Source organism: Lampetra planeri, chromosome 34 (assembly GCF_965212315.1).
Source record: "Lampetra planeri chromosome 34, kcLamPlan1.2.h2, whole genome shotgun sequence".
Taxonomy (NCBI): domain Eukaryota; kingdom Metazoa; phylum Chordata; class Hyperoartia; order Petromyzontiformes; family Petromyzontidae; genus Lampetra; species Lampetra planeri.
This window is the reverse complement of record NC_136140.1, coordinates 7737783-7755572: the sequence shown is the minus strand read 5'-3', so window position 1 is coordinate 7755572 and position 17790 is coordinate 7737783. Positions and strand designations below refer to the sequence as shown.

The following is a 17790-nucleotide window of genomic DNA, read 5'->3' as shown; positions in this document are numbered from 1 at the left end:
CTCTGCAAATGCTTTCCACGGCTTTCCCTGACCGTTCCACGGTGCTCAACGTCTGCCCACCGACTTCTCGCGAGACTAAATCGCGCGCAGCGATGTTGCTGAGACCCCTGGAGTTTTTTTCTATTTTATTTACCTTAATTTTTACTCTGTTTCTTTGGCCAGCTTGAACAGACCAGAGAAACGCCGGGCAGGATTGCGTGTGAATCGAGGACTGTTTTGTACCCCGTGGATGGCGTCGTGTTGGCTTTCACAGATGCCCATGGATATCTGGGTGCACCCAGCCGGTGATTTTAATGCACGCCTATTTGTTGACTTTTGAGTGTGTCGATCCACCACACTTTGACTTTGCAGGCTTTTGAATTGCCATCGCTTTATTTTCAAACCGAGCGGCCGGGAATTGCCAACCTCAAGCTGCTTTAACAACAACAGTGGGTATTAGTTCTCTGGCGTAGTGCGGGCTTATGTGTGCCAACCTCAATGGCTCATTGTTTCTGAATAAGGCCATCTAAAGAAACCAAAAGGGATGTTCAACAAAGCTCAAAGTGTTTGGAGACGTCCCGTGCTCTGCGGCCGGGCTGGAGGGCAGGTGACAGACTCGGGCCGTGCACTGACGGAGCGGCTCGCCTGTACACTTTGTCCTCCCCGCCACCCCTCCCCGGTCCCCGCGTGAACACAAACCCGTCTCTGTTGCATGGCACGAGTGAGCGCTGGTGAGTTCTGGCCCGTGTGTATTCCAGGCAGGAGCCAGTTATGGCTGGCTCTCTCAGCCATTCAGGGTCACTGGGAGGTACAGCCGCCCATTGCTGCCTTGTGAAGAAGGGTAGTAGGATGTAGTGGTCGTGCATATGGAGAAGGCAACATTGGATGTGGCTGGGTAGCTCAGGGGACAGAGCACTGAGCTCAGACTGCTGTGATACTGGATTCACACCTGGGGTTTCAGCCACCTGTGATTAATCCGGGTTCTCGAGGGCAGCGAGGTGTGACGGTCTCAGCCCGATCACCAATAACAGCTCACGAACAAACGTGTCACATTAGAATTTGGTTTCTCGCTTAATGCGTGCAAAATACCAGGACTGATACAAAAATATTGGTTTGGCTGCCATGCGATGACTATTTATGCGTAGCAGGGCGAGTAGAAAAATGCAGCACCTGATAGCGTGGATTAGAAAGAGGTCGCATTAAGAATCTGAGAAGAAACTTGGTGATATCTCCAATCGTGGGCCATTCTCTAACACAGGTTGACACACTCCTCTGCGACAGTACAATTGGAATAACATTTAGAAAAGAAAACAAATAGGGCATGAGAGTGGTGGTCTTCATCAGGTTGCTTCAGGGCAATCAGTGCGAGGTGAAAGAAGACAAGTCCTAACCTCGCAAGGGTGTGCGGTGCACCTCCGGCATTTCTTTAACTCTGATGGTAAATCGTAGCGACAAGTGGAGTTAGCGGTGCTTTGCGTCCTCAAGATGTGACCGATGGTGGAAGGTTGCGGCGTCCTTGTTTTGGCCCACCTCATCAGCCCCGCCAACACCTCGTGAGACAACTCACCAATGCAGATGATACGCTGCTTGAAATGAAATGAATACATTCTTGCCTGTCTCAATCTCCCGATGGTAGATTAAATAAGGCCTCAACCATGCTGTGTCAGTGATGGACGGTGTTTTTTGTTGTAGCCTCATACTTCACCGCACTGGTCAATGTGGGTCGGTGAAGGAGGGGTTGTCGGGAAGAACTGATTGAGGTATCACTCGCCAGCACTGATGTTAGCCATGGCTGGAAATCGAACTCGGGCGTCTGGGTTCATAGGACAGGGCGCTAACAACTGTGCCACCATGGCACCCCACGATTATTACGCAGCAATTCAAGCAGTTTTTCATTGTACTGAATTGTGCATTTTTTATTGTTTTATTTGCGTTGTGTTTCATTTGTACGGTTTATAAAATCTACAACGAGGTCACCCACAGGATTGCAGAAGAGGGTTCGGGTCACAGAGTCCTACCCGGCATATCCCCTGACTTTAAGTTATCTGGTAGGGCTTGATCTGAATGTCAAATCACAATTGTTTAACGTTCTTAGTGAATGCAGTGAGCATTGGGCAGACAGGCCCACTGGTGGCCATGCATATCCTGGCCACAGACCATTTTGGCTCGGCAGAAAGTGCTATATTCAACATGACCACCTACTGTGATTTCTTCTAATTAGATGTTTCCCACAGGAAGAGATCAGTAATTGTAAAAATCACAATAACTAACAGCTAAAGTGCCTTGGGCACATCGACTTTGCATGTTTTCTATGCGTTAAGATCCCACATCGGCACAATATATTGTTGGCTCCCCACGTGAAATTATAAATTGAATGATAATGCGTACGCATGTATCTATGCATTCGTGCATGATGTTAAAGGACTTTCGTTTTCATATCGTTGTTACAAACATTCTTATCAACGTGCATGCATGAAATGTAATTTCACAGTAAATAAGCCAGAATGGAAAGTTGTATGCGACATGAAGGGTGTGTGTCAAAGTTTTGCGGTACAGAATGGACGCCCAGAGCTCGCTCACTGACGCTTATTTCTGTCGTACCCTCGGAGGCTGATAGGACGCCTGTTAGAAGCCCAGTTGGGAAATTGAATGGAATGGACGGACGCGATATGAAGAGTGCTTCAGCTGGCAAGACGTTTGGCAAGGCTTAGGATTAATGGGCCACATGGCAGAGTCTCTCGTAAAATTAAATTTGCCAGATCGCGAGGGGCTGGATTTTTTATTTTTTTCATTTTTATATCCACTCAAAGGCGTGCTTCACACAGAATCATTGTTATTAGGGAGATGAGCTGAGGGAGCTGATGCTGTCAGTATGGGGGGGTGGTTATGGCTTCGGGTGGGGGGGGGTGGAGGGGGAGCGACGCCGGGTGGTAGTGGTGGTTGTGGTTTAGGAAAGAGCTTTGTGAAGGAGGGGGCGGGGGGCGGTGGCGGGGTGCAACGGACGAGAAGGACAGAACACAACCCCCCTCCCATGCAGCTGCCACCCAGCACAGTTAACCAGGAGGGAGTGTGCGGGATGGAGGCACTGCGAGAGGGGAGCAGGAGAGGCAAAGGTTGAGCCACAAGGGGGAGGTGGGTTTCGGGCATGGAATTAAGAGATGATTTTTTTAAGCTCGGAGATGTCTGGAGTACAGAGAGCCACGTAGAATGGGGGCGGGGGGGAGGGAGCTGGAAGGATCCGCGTGCCCTCTGACGAAGGCTCAGGCCCCCTTCTCAATTGTTATCGTCAAGGAAATATAATGAGCGGTACAATGTCGAAGACCCGTGGCAATTAAGCGATGGCCGTCGCAGCCTTTGAATAAGGTCACATCTATTGGGTGGACCGACACCAACACTGCGGACGTGGCTAAATGCTTCGACTGTTGAGGCACCTTCAACCACTATTTGGTGCTGTGGTTACCAAAAGCTTCGGTGTGGCTTTTAGTCAGTGACACATAATTGCCATAATTCATCACTTATCATCAGCCACCGTCAATCCACTGCTGGATGACGGCTTTCCCAAGCCACCGTCAGCTCCCACGATCCAACGGTGAAACAATGAAAACATCTCCTTGGTGGACATCATTGAGATAATGACAACAACATTCTTGATAACTATAACATGAACAAATATATATTTATGCTGCATTATCTACCAGATTTGTAGCTGTAGCAATGTAACAATGTGCTCGCTCATCTATTTCGAGTCGATTCTTCTCAAGATACGTGCATTCAATCGCACGCGTACATCGGTGATCTTTTTTTTTATCGATGCATTGTATGTTGCGGGTCTACATCGCCCCCCTCACAGCCACTAGAGGCATCTTACATCCACCATCGCAGTGTTAAAACATAGATCGGTTGCTGAACTGAATAGCCACAACCATCGAGTTGCCCTGGAGTTGGGGGGAAAGGTTGTTTGATTTTTGTGTTCTTTAAAATATATTGTTGAGTGAAACATTTCAATCATACTGTTGATAAAGCCGATTAACAATTCCATTGAGCTCACATTTCCAAAGCGCATCTCCATATAACCTCTCAACGCTCTTATCCCACTTCTGAAAGGAAGCAAAGCTGTTCTTGTTATGCATTATTTTTGTTAATGCTTTTTAACATCATCCGAGCGAGTTTTTTTTTACGTATAAATTTGGCTGCCGGAGGTGGGGTATTATTTGCGAAGAAATTAAAATGCTGCTTGGCCTATTTTCATTGGCATTCCAACAATAGCTCACAGTGCTGAGTAAGCCATTGGCTTGTGTCGACTGCGTCGTCAACTTACAACAGTGGCACTTGGAATCGGGCCCCAATTTTGTAATATGATACTCGCTTGGACTGGAATAAAAACAAATCTATTCTATTTTGACTCTTTTTTTAAATGTGCGCAATTGCCGGGCTTGGCGCTAACGGTGCCAGCTTCTGTTTTGTTCCGTTCGATGGTTTCCGCGAAAGTGCTGAAAAGTGGGGTGGAAAATAAAACGTTAGTTTTGCGTACGAGGCGGGCATTATGTGTTCCGCCCTTTCAAATTGCGGTTCAGTAAGTGCGTGCCATGCCCCGCTTTTCTTTGTAATCGAGAAAGCAGAACTCTCAGCCCGGTTTAATGAACTTGGGTATAAGAAGGCATTCTTCATCGCATACCGCTGGCAAAGAGCCAACTGTCATCTTTGCGCCGCTGTGAACACAGACATAGCTGGTAGCTTTTCAAGCATCGTCAATGCACGATGGGCGTCAATGTGCGCTTTTGGCGGTCGCGGCTTTTGCACTCAAAAATTCGGGTTTCTGTCTGTAGCCATGTCTGGGATTTTTTTAAAAATCACCGTGTGTCCTGATGTAGCAATGCACGGCACGTTCGCTTTACGGCAATCGTCGCCTAAATGGGGGATTTGAGGAAGAGTTATTTTGCACGAGCATTAGCTTTCAGTGCCAAGAAGAGATCACAGCTGCGCTCATACTAGCTCATCTTAATAAATAAGCCCCGAATTGTAGAAACTTACGTCCTAATCCCTAGCAACATACCAGTAATTAAGCCCAGTGCCAGACAACGAGAGTTGGTCGACTTGCTCATAGAGTGTGGGGGCACTGCTTAAGCGATGATGCATACAACTGCTGTGTGTACTACTGTAGGTGCATAACTGCAATTACTTGCTCATGCCACTCCATTAGAGAAAAAAAGTCAAGAGCTGACTAATTTAGTTGTGTTACTATCTCGTTTGTGATTGAACTTACGTTTTGGAAAGTGGGTGGACCTTTATTTGCCTGTGTCTTTTTGTATTCTGTCATCTTTGTGTGAGTCAGAAGTGGCACGATGTGCATTTACATAGATATGGGAGCATAGTGCAGTACAACAATGCATTTTACTGCACCGCACTCGGCTGCCCACCCCATAGCCCCGTAGCCTATAACGACCTGTCATGCAATGTGGTCACCCATCCAAGCACTATCCAAGCTCAGCCCAGCTTAGCATCTGAGACCTCATGAGATCACACCCATTGGTCATAGGTCAATCGTCATCATTATCACTGGCCATGTTCAATCCACTGTGAGATCGAGTCCGTCACAACTGCAGCCGCCTTCCACGATCCCACGTGAAATAATCCACCTAGCACCTCCACACGAACTGAAGATCGGGCCAAGAGTAACGTGATGCGCATTATTGCGTACCGCTTTCCCTCTATGCCAGTTGCCGTCGAGTCTCCGGTCGGCAGCACATGGTGTGACCGGCTTCATCGCCCCATGCACCGCGATACGGCCTCTTGCAGTTTTGCATTGCCCGGCTCATCTCCGCGCCCAGCCGCTCACTCACCTGCCCACTAGCGTGCATGTTAGTGGCGTCTGCCCCACCTTCGTGAAACTCATCGCCGGTCACTCTTTGTGACCCTCCACCGGCTCTGCAGGAGTCGACCCAGGACAGAGATGTTCTGCAAAGCTCACAAAGCGTAGTAATCACAGCGCCTTCCTCGCGATCACAGTCTTTCCGCTGTCAGAATGACGCGAACACCAATCGTGCTTCATTTTTTTAGTTTTTTTGACGGCACGCTATCGCGCACTGACGCGTCGGGGGCGTGCGTTCGGGGCCCGTGTCCGTTTGCCGCCGCAGGTGAACGGCAAGGACCTGAGCAAGGCGACGCACGAGGAGGCGGTGGAGGCGTTCCGTGCCGCCAAGGAGCCCATCGTGGTTCAAGTGCTGCGCCGCGCCCCACCCCGGCCCAAGCCCTCGGCTCCCTCCACGCCCGGCTCGGGGACCCCGGGCTCCGGATCCGGCACGCCGGCCGGCGGGCCCGACCCCTTGCTGGTGGACGCCACCACGCAGACCGACGTGTCGTTCGAGCGCGTGTCGGCGATCAGCAAGCTGAGGCCCGAGACGCCCCCCGTGCCGGACTTCCACCCGTGCCTGCTGAGCGACGGGTAAGGGCCATGAGCGGCAGCGGCGGTGGCGGCAGCAGCGGCGTCGACAATTCACGGGTTGACAAGTTCGCCGGTGGCATTGATGACGCCGCCCGAAAGGCGACGTAATATCGCAATGCTGACGTTTCAGCCGATGGCCTTTCTTCGCGGTGATCTTCTCTGGGGGCTGAAACCCATTATTTGCTCCCCATGCTGGCAAGTGAGGGGGCCATCGACCCCATTTCCACCCTGTGGTGCTGCCGATGGTTAGAGACGTTTTGTTCGCCTGGTGCCTGAAACCCATGACACTTGGTGAGGAGGGGCGGGGGGTGGGGGCAGGAGGAGGGGCAGGGGGGGGTTACTGTTTGCAGCGCCAAACGGGAAGGTTGCCGGCAGGCCGGCCGAGAAATTAAAATCAATATTTATTAAATAACGATGTAGTTCGTACAATATCTCACTATTGAGTTATTAAAGATTTATGAGGGTTTTTATTAATTTTATTTTTTGGCCGCGTTTGGCTCAGAACATCAATGTTACAGGCAACGTGCAGTTAAATTTCATTGTGCACGTAAGTGCTTTAGCTCATAGATTACATTTTTATAATGGTGTTTGTGGAGCTTTGTGTTATCTAATTTGTTAAGAGGGACACGCGGCTCTATTAAAGTTGAAACAAACTGCCCCGGGGTGGTCGGGAGCACGCGCTATATCACCGCGCGGAAAAGAGAACGGGCAATCGAAAATCGCAGCCACGTGCTCATTCGATACCCGTTAATCTCTCACCAATGGGACCCAGGTAACGGCTCGTTCAAATTGCAGTAGATGTCTCGCACAAACGTCTAACGTGGAGCAACCGTTAGCAGAATATAAGCCCGCTCTGGCGACAACCACAGTGCATTGCCTTCTGAAAGACAAGGAAAATGGGTATCGGAAAGATATCCTTACCAGCAATGTGACGTGGCTTTTCTAGAATTCACCCACGACAAGTTATATACAGACCGTCTTATCCCCGTGCTCTATTGCCAGTGAATTGTATGCCTCTGGTGAAGATTATGGCACTGTAACAATTTTTCATGGATAATAGGGTGGGGTTTTTTATTGTATTGAAGCCTGGTCTGGTAGGTAGCATGTGAGGATACCATTCTATAGAGCCCTCCTGATGTTTACAGATTCTTTATATTTTTTTTTACATTTTACACCAGAGAGGAAATCCTTACAATATGTGCTATCTTCCTACAATTCTTAAAAAAAAAAACACACACACACATTTTCCAGTGCAAATATGAAACCAAAACACATTTTCAACAAATCTCTTAAGCCGACAGGGGTTGCATTTTATATTTAGTTATTTTGCAAACTACATTCAAAATGTCATCACATCATGTTGCTCAATTTTAATCTCCCGTTGTTGTCCTACAATCTGTTTCCAAGTACAATTCAGAGAAATACAAAAATATCCTCATTTGAATCAGAATATGTCCGTAACAGAGGTAAGTAACTTTCCGTAGTTTCCAAAATGTAATTGTATCTCGTTAAATGACCACTTTCTGGCATCACACGCTACGATTTACAAAAACATTTCTACAATACCATCCTGACATTAACTTGCATTTGGCTAGAATCCATCACCTGTCGCTTATTTCTGATTTAAAACCTATTCACTCTGTCCTAAATAACATTTATTCCAAGAAAATATAAAAGTGACATGCAGTTTGATTCTGTTCACGGTGGGAAGCGGGTTTTTTTTTTGGAAGGCCGTATAGATTTCTACCCTATCCTGTCGAATTTTCAAACAACATAATTTAAAAAACTGCACTTATTTGAATAAATAAGTAGATTGGAAACTTGTTAAGGTTCTCGTTGAGTCCCAATGAGGACCGTGATGTAAAATATGAGCAGAAGAAGTCCAAAAGCCGGACGGTGGGAAGAGCTGCAATAGCAGACCCCTCAACAACTGTGCAGCAGCAGCCGTGGCATCTAGCAGAAGTGATGGTGGAGTGCGGCCGGATTGATGGACATTATCTGTGATGACCTTTCACCCTTTGAATATTCCCATAGTCCAGTGCCCCAGGTCGAAAATCTTCTAACAGCTTCACTGGTGTTTTGAACATGTACGTTAAAGTGATTGAGTACGGTGATCAGAAATTTATTTAGATTTGTCTTTGGAATGGAACGCGTCCGAGAGGGCATCAACCGAGCGCGCAGGGGCTGGGTGGATTGTTCCATTCCCGGGACTGTGAGAGGTGGTGGCAGCTTGTGGGAGACCTTCATGCAGCAGTGGATTGACCATGGCTAATAACAATAATGTTGAGGATCAGTGCTGTGCCCCGAGATTCGTTTCATGTCACTCTGTGGAGCCCAGGTTAAGAGGCAGCAGTGCCAATGTAATCACTCAGCCTCCCTGGCCTCTCAGCGCCCAGCATACGGTAGCTGCTGGATTTTTTTGTTTGTTATGGCTCGGTGGTAATTTATCTCTGTGGGCAAGTGGGCAGGCTCTTGCGGCAATTAAATTACACTGCAAGCCGTAAAGTAAACGTGAGTCACCGCTAACGATTCCGTAATTGGGCCTTGTGTTTTTGTGCGCGCGGAGAGAAGAGCGTTGTGGGTTCACGCTCTCACTTCTGTTCTCAGGCACATGATCGCGGACGACTATTACGATAACAACGACTACCTTCCCAGCATGCACCAGGATCCCGAGAGAGCAGACGAGCTGGAATACGAGGTTAGTCATTCGCTTTAAGCATGTGGCATGAAAGCAATTGATTATTGATTGAATATGTGCGGAATATAACCCCCTGGTATGCATCGTGGGTTGTGCGTGTGATTGCTCCAGTTTGATCCCGTACGCGATACACTCATTAATTGGATTGGACAAACTTCTCAATTATGGAGCTTCCTGAATAAGAGTCTTGAGACTTGGTGAGGCTTTTATGGGTAATAAAAGATAATTATTAGCACCACAAGCAGCGGTTTTGTGACGATGCCTAACAATGACATGAGAGATTTGTTATATAGTCGTTTGAAAGGTGCGCCAACGAATATCGAAATTACATGAATAAAAGCAATTTCATTCTGCACACCACGACAGCTAAAGAAAGACAACAGAGGGTATGGTCATGCTGTGTGTCAATGCTTCCATCTTCATCCTAAACGTGCCCACACCGTTACATTAATCTACTAAAAATACTGTGCTCAGCACCAGTGTACAGCAGTAAACTGTAACGCAAACTACACAGGGTACAATAAGATACATTACACGATTAAAACAAAAAAATCAACAAATATTGTGCGTGGATAATATATTGTACTCTACAGTGCAGCAACAATGTATTTATGCACGACACAAAGCAGTTCGTGTGGAGGGTAGGGGGAGGAAAAGGCTGAGAGGCGACGGATACGAAAAAGGACAGATGTTGTCAGTGACATCATCTGTCCATAAAGTGACGACGTATTCGCGAAACAACATGAAAGGGGGAGACGTAAATCGGAGTGCTACTGTTTAAGCCTCTGGTGGAGGCAGGCAAGGTGACTCAACAGTGGAACAAGCAGTTCGCTAGGAGAGAGTTGCGAGTTCAAATCCTGATTAGGGGGTAGCCTCAGCCCATCACCCCCACGGGTCAATAAAAATGGGTACAACTAAGTAGGGAAGTCAACAATGGTTTTCCAATGGAGAGACTAGCCCCTGCCATAGGAATGAGGAATTTCCACCACTAGGTTCAGGACTGTAAATGGGTAATGAGTACCGCCCCAATGCTCATTTGAGCCAGAGATCACTTTGACCGAACTTGAATGTTACGGAACTATAACGATTTTATTGTGGAATATAGAGTGAGCTTTTCATTGGGTTGAAGCCTGGTCGAGTAGCACATGATGATATGGTGACACAAAAACCCAACTGAAAAGCAATGCAAATGTTGATGCTGAAACTTAATCTTGAAAATACAATTACAAGTGTGGCATACTGACAACCTTTAATATCAATATGATTTGATTGCCATTCTAAGTATCTACGACAAGTCACTAGTCTGTTGTTTTTACATTTAGTGTCACACACATTGTCTGAAAAACTGAGGTGTGGATCGTATATCTTTCAGAATTTTGCACAAGACTTAAATCAATGTGGAACTTAAGGCTGGCCTTCCTTTGTGGGCCAGAATGCGTCTAGTTATAATCATAGATTCAACTCAATTTGTAAAAAAATTTTCTCATTTCTAGCCCTTCTATAACATCATTATAATATACATCATTCAATCAATTACCATCATCTTATAGCTATTAGATATGTACAGTGGCTATTTTCACAGCTTATAACACCTAATTATTGTGTTCAACTTTAAAATGTCGAAATATATTTGCATGACGTAATTGTTAAGTTATTCATTATTCACAGAATAGCTCATCAGCTTACTCGTGTCTAACTTATGGCATATAGTCTTGTTTGTGATTTATAAAGTGAAAATATTTTTTTAAAATGTTCACCGCTTTGGCAAGCCGCTGTTATATAAAGACCTCCCTAGGTTGTGTCGGTCATGGAGGTTTTGTTATTTTTACCATACTTCACCATGGTGATCAGTGTGGACTAGTAAAGGGGGTTTAGCTCAGGATCGGTTCAGACATGACTTTGTTCACCGTGGCCAGGAATCAAACGCAGTTTACCAAGCTCCCGGTGCAGTGTGTTAACCCAATCTTCATTTGAAGCTTTCGTGACTGCAGGGATCCATACTCTTTGATTCTTTCGGTAAAGTCACGTAGGTAGAAAAAATAATAGATCACGACGTTTCGATCGCAACACAAGCAATCGTCATCAGGTGGGACAACCACAGCAAGAAAAAGCTGCCGAAGTAAGCCTACTTCAGCAGTTTTTTTTTCGTGTTGACCCACTCGCATTATCTCCTCAAAATTGAGACGCAGCCGTTGAGCCCCTTAAAGCTCACGCCAATTGTCAGCACCCACATTGCCTTGAGCGTTTCGCATTCATATTCACGAAAAACAAAAAGACGTTGAAACGCCGCCGAATAATTATTTGTCACCGCTAATACCCACCGGTGCTTAGGAATGACCGTTAACTCGAGCTTTTTAACATAGCGTCCCGCTAATTCGGCGCAGCCGTCCAATACCGTCGGCTCAGATAATCCTTTCGCCGTGCTCTTCTGCTCACGGAGATACGTCGTCACCCGACGCGGCACCGCGGGGACCCCCTGCTGCCTCCGGCCAAAGGATTTCCCCGACACCTCTTGGCTCACTTTTGATCACGGAGCAGTGTGCCGAGGGGCTCCGTTCGTGGGCCTATCGTTCCGTACAATCAAAACGCCACGACTGAGGCCCCGGCGAGAGGGGTTCGTCAATTTGGGCCTAATGGCGACACTTACTTGCTGATTCCCCGCGACCAGCTGCTGAAGCGGCTAGGAGCTGTATCGCTCACAGGGTTTCAGGCTCACCTTTCGTCCGCCTTGCGTTTGTGCGTTGGGGAGATGTGCTTTGAGGCACGTCACTGTAAAGGGGACACTCAGATGTAGAGATTTCCCGAGCTGTTGATGTGACGGAGCTGTGATTATTCAACTTAAATAAGCACCCTACTTCGAGTATGTCACGCCAAGATGGTTGAAAACAAATTTCCCTCCTGTACAACTTGAACGACGCACTCGAGCCTGATAGTTGCCAACTTTGGTAATTGCTTGTTTCAGTTGCCGGTGAAAAATCCAAAATTAAAGGGGCATCACTTTCGCTGCAGCAGTTTTCTGACAGCGAAAGCGTTTGGTGTCTTTCCTGTGGGCTAGAGATCCGCAGAACTGAAATCCTCCGAGATAGAACGTGCACGGCATGCTGCCCATGCAGCTGCCATGTTAACAGGCTTGGTTGAACTAATGTGAAGGTTTCGATACAGCTAATGGCACGTTCATACTTATTAGTGACTCGTCACGCACGCAACTGACTGTGCCCTGCCCATGGGCTTTTGACGTGGCTGGGTCTATGATGCGACATTGCCACCAATGTGTTTCCAGTGCTGTGAGATTGCCCTGTTTTCAACAATCGTGGCGCTGACTCGATTGAAATTCTCTTCTCTTTACCTCTCCGGCTGCTGCTGCTGCTGCTGTGGTGAATTTCTCTGCTCTTCACGCTGGTCTTGTTGGCAAACGTGCACTCAAGTTTGTGCGTTCTCATCACTGGCGTTCTTAATTGGTTCCTGAGCGCAAGTTTTTTGCCACCTTCTGTCGCTGCAGTGGATGTGCTAAATCTGCTGCTTTTCGTCAGATTTTAAGCCGATGGTTTTCTCACCCTCCGGGAAGAGGAAAATTACAATTTTCAAAAACAACCGTATTTAGATCCCTGTTTATTATGCTTCTCCCATCGTACAATGGACTTATTTTAAAACATGTTTTTTTTTACAGCCCTTTGTTAGGCCACTGCCCGATTCAGACCTTCCAGTGCGATATTGTTTACTGGGGTTGTTTGACCATACTTCACCATGCTGGTCAGTGCTCGTTGGTGAGGGGGGTGGACAACCAGGACCGGTTCAGATGTCACTCACCACTGATGTTAGGCGTGTCCAGGAATTGAACTCAGGTAGCCCGGTTCATAACGCAGTGCACTTATCACTGTGCCACCACTTTGCCCTGTTAATAAACTTGAACACTACTGCCATCATCATCGTGATTCTACTGCTGGATGAAGGGCTCAGGAAGTCACTGTCTCTCATCTTCCTGCGTTGGAACAATGCATCTGGCATCTGCACACGAGTTGATTAATGGTAGTATAATAAAATATTCAATAGAAAATATTTGCCACGGGTGTAATGGTTAGCGAACTGGACTTGCAATCCAGAGGTCACCAGTTCAATCTTCCAGCATGACAGCTGAAACAATGGTGCAAGTGTCTTAAATCCCCCCCCCCCTCCCCCGTTTCTATCCACCGAGCAGCCTAATGGAGGTGCGCCACAGTGAGTCAGCCGGCAGGTCGCGTGTCATGGGGCAAAGTGTGGGTTACTTTAGCGTCTTCTAAGACGTGTCGGCGGCGTAGAAGAATAAGCCAAACACCCGCCAGAGAAGCTCTCTCTCTCTCTCTCTCCAGCTTTCTGGATTGGAGGCCCTTCTGCCAGCACCGACGTGAGCGAGCATGTTGTAGGGCTGCGTACTTTCCGTTCACGTGTTTTTCCTCAGCAGTATTGCACCCCCCCCCCCTTCCTTCCTCTTCTCCCAGCATGCACTGTGCGATCGACAACGAAAAGGAAACGAATCCGTGGGGTCTCCGTCGGAATAGCGCCCGCGAGTCGCACAGGAGACCGCCGAGACGATGAAAAATGATCCCGCCTTAAACTCTTGGCCTCTATTTAATAAACGGGCGCTGCGGAAGATAAATTTCGACGGGCACGAGATGGGACCGGCAGGGCCCACGCTCTGCCCGTCGCGATATCGGCCGCATCGGAGATCAGAGCAGCCGGGCCGAGTCTGTAACCGGTGATTAATAGCGTGTGGGCCTGAGCAAGGCGCGTCAGCTCCGCCTGCCAGACAGATGCTGCCCAAACCTCGGCCCCCCTCCAGTTCAATACGAAGCAATTACCGGGGGCGGGTCGCCAGCGTGCGGCATGCGTGCAAGCTCCTGACGAGGAACTGGCTCCGGTTTGCTTATTTTAATTTTTTTTTTCCCGCGGGGCCCAAATTGGACAAGACAATTGCCGAGAGATGTGTTTTATTAGAAATATGGGCTGTCATCGGCAGTGTGTGTATATCCCCCCCCCCCCCCCCATCTAATGCATTTTGCCATTAGCGGAATAGATGGGCACCCGGGGCTGTTGTGGCTGGCTGCTCGCAGGCAGATTGAGTGATGGAAGCAAGACCTGGCTTCCTTTCATTTGGGAAAGGCTCTGAGCGCCGTAAAATTGGCACTTTGGCTACACGGCAAGAGGGGACAGTTTAAGCAAAAGAGGAGAGAAAGTGAATCCTTTATCAGGTGTCAAAATAAAGAGTCGCCGGTTCACTGTAGATCTACTCGATGGCCTGGTGTTTTACCTTTGCCGCTGTTCACCGAACTGCGTTCATGCACTCGGATGGCCCTTGTTCTTCTGGGTAGGAAGCACACACCATTGTGTTTTGTGGCTTAGAGCCGTAATTGTAATACATCACGTGGGACCTGTCAGGTAGCACCTTTGTTTTGTTGTGTATTTCTGTGCAGCACAGAATCGCAGATTGTGTAAAGCTATCACATTCGTTTCTCCTGAATGTCCTTTTCTGTGTTTAATGTATGAGATTTTTTAAAGGTTTTCTTGATGTCAGTGTCTTTGCATGATAACTGGATATTGCCTGAACCCTGCAAACTGCATTCTATGACAGATGTATAGGTTTCACTGATGAGTAGCTGATGGCACTTTCATGCAATTCCTTCAAGTGACCTCTGGTCCCGCACTGTAGGGAGCCGTACCGTGACACCCGCTCTGCTACGGAAAGTAATGTTCATCGAGCAGTGTTCATCGTGCGACAAGCCAAGCCGATAAGTTTAATTCTCACGGCTGGAATTTGGACAAATTAAGCACGGAACCAAATTTAGTGTGATGGGTGGTGGGGGAGTGTATTGCAGTAATTTGTGCAGTTATTGGTGGGACAATAAAATCACTGCAACTGTAGAAGCTGGTTTAATCACCGTCAGCTGCCTGAATTCAAGCCCGGGACGTCAGTGGATCCAGCGTAGCACTTTGACCTCTGTGAGGCACTCGGCCACCTCTATGCAGCTTTTAAAAAGCAGGACCTAACTGGCATTTGATCGGCAAAGGAGAACATATTCAATGAATGATTCATATGTGCATGCATCTGCATGCGTTCTGCGGTGGGAAGTAGTGGTGCAGCGGTTAGCGCACTGCGCTACAAATTCGGAGGGCAAAACCAGTGCAGGACCGTCCCTAGGTCAATTTCCGCCATAAATGAATACCTGGTGCAGTGTGTAAACATAAGTGTGTAAACATCAGTGTGTAAACATCAGTGTGTAAACATCAGTGTAAACATCAGTGTAAACATCAGAGCTGGGGAGACAAAGTTGGCCGAGAGTGGTGTTGGCCACACCACATTCGCCATGCCAGCCTTCAAAGGTGGTCACTTGCAGCACTTGCCCCGACAATCTTTTGAATTCTACATAGTGGGACCTCACCTTTCTTTCCTTCTGTTTTGTCTTTGTCCGTTTCCGCAGGAAGTCGAGCTGTACCGCATCTTTAGCCAGGAGAAGCTGGGCCTCACCGTGTGCTACCGGACTGACGACGAGGACGACCTGGGCATCTACGTGACCGAGGTGCGGCCCGTACACGCGGGGGCATCCCGACGGCACAGTCTCGCCCACGGGTTCCCATTGCTCTTCATCACTCCACATCCATCGATGTCAGTCAGCTTGCGTGGTGGGCAGCCACGGTAGCGCAATGGTTCGCGCGACCCACGGCCAACGCCAGTGACGATTATTTGAACCGGTCCTAGGCTTCCCCAAGGTCCACTCAACCTCAAATGAGGACCTGGTGTGATGTGCAAACATTGCCACCCGGGAGACAAAGGCGGCCGAGCGTGGTGCTGGCCACCGACCCGCTCGTGTGCTACGTACGACGCAAAAAAAGTTCCACACACTTACATCGCAGTCAAATCAATATTTTTTAACTACATATTTCTGAGGTGAAATTTAGCTACTTAAATGAATAGAAATGTAAGCATAGAGGTTTTTTTTTTGTGTGAGTTGGAACTGAGACTGCCAACGCACTCTGCTTTAGAACGCAGTTTGATCACGGGTGAATACCCGGATTCAAACCCAGGCTCTCAGCGGTGTTGGCTGGCTCGCTGCTGTGACCCCCACAGCTTATCGAGCCTTCTGTTGTGTTTCGTTTTTACATTTTTCAACCGAGGGTAATGACCTTGAATTGCTCAGCATATCAGCAATCGGTAGTCATCTCTACCTGCCAGTCCCTTTTTGTCATGAGCATCCTTAAAAGTCTCCATTGCCCCGAGGAACCTTTTTACCCCGCGTCATCCCCACAGTGGCTTTGGGACGAAGGTGCCGCGTGCGTGTTACACCGCACGCCCAGCCCGGCGCGTCCACTTAATTACGTCAGAACCAGAGGCCCCTCTCTCTAGACTGCTGTCTCGCGCGCAGGATTTGTTTGGACACACTATGACCTTTACGCACGCTAATCCTCTTTTTATTAAAGTGGGCTGCAATTAAATGTATAATTACGGAGGCAGCGAGGGATTTATTTTAGCGCGAGACGTAGTCATTGTGTTGGTAAAACCCGCTGACATTTTCAACGTGCCATTTTTAATTATTTTAGACGAAAGCAAACAAATATTCCATAATTCACTCCATGTTTTTTTCTGCCACCTGCTCCATTCATGTGATGAAATGCAATTTCGCTAAGAGACCCCCAGACTCTTACAGCACAAATATAAAACGTGTGAAATGTTGGAGACAGCTCACTTTGAAGTGTTTCCAAGTCCATTGTAAAATCCGCACGTTGGTCAAGTGTCCTCTTTGGTAAATGACTCGATGCTTTTGCTTTAATACCCAAGCGCAGGCTAAAGTAACGGTCATTCAAAGTCCCTTTGTTTTGTTGCTGCTTCTTTTCACGAGTTATTTGTATATTAATTTGTGTTTCATCACTCATGCACGTATTCACACTGGCGATTACTACACTGCATTATCTATGAGAACCGTGAGAATCTGGTTACTGTCTCCTTGTGAGTCAAACAACATATTACTGGATACGACTGACAATTACATGTATTCATATTGAAACCAAAAATGATGGCCGTTCAAGGATTATGTCAGTGGGTCTTTACTCAGTGGGACATTGCTTATTCTCCTCTGCTTTCCTCATCGACCAGAACTCATTTCCCCCAGCCATCTGCGCTGTCGACCCCCTGCCTATTTTTAAGTCCGGGCTCAAGACCTTTCTATTCTCCTCCGCCTATGGCCGATGGCCTCACTCTACAACGTAAATATGCTCTGTTTCTGTACAGCGTCTGGAGATGCGGTCGCTTGTAAATTCCATATCAATCTAAATTCTATTGTTAGGTATCCTTGCGATGAGTCTTCTGCACCTACAGAGAGACTGAGTGTGTCCTTGTGATGATGACATTCTAAAATAATCAATGATAATGTCCCATATTCTTGGTTCTTTCGGTAAAGTCACATAGAAACAATAAAATAACAAAAATATGAAACAATAAAATTCTCACGACGTTTCGACTGCAACACAAGCAATCATCATCAGGTGTGAAAAAAAAAACGTCGTGAGAATTTTATTGTTTTATATTTTTATTATTTTATTGTTTCTACGTGACTCTACCGAAAGAACCAAGAATATGAATCCCTGCAGTCACGAAAGCTTTAAATCAAAATATAATGTTCCAGTTTGACTCTTCTGTTGGTGT

At 47.4% G+C, this 17790-nt stretch overlaps 1 protein-coding gene across 2 annotated transcripts in view; it reads left to right on the top strand.

Annotated features, from left to right (window-relative positions):
* PDZRN3 (PDZ domain containing ring finger 3) overlaps positions 1-17790 on the top strand; it is a 161894-nt gene that overhangs the window by 130057 nt on the left and 14047 nt on the right. For both annotated transcript variants that reach the window (XM_078610652.1, XM_078610653.1), the window contains 3 exons: positions 6114-6421; positions 9029-9119; positions 15572-15670. In XM_078610652.1, coding sequence (XP_078466778.1) covers positions 6114-6421; positions 9029-9119; positions 15572-15670 — 498 coding nt within the window. The remainder of the gene's footprint in view (positions 1-6113; positions 6422-9028; positions 9120-15571; positions 15671-17790) is intronic.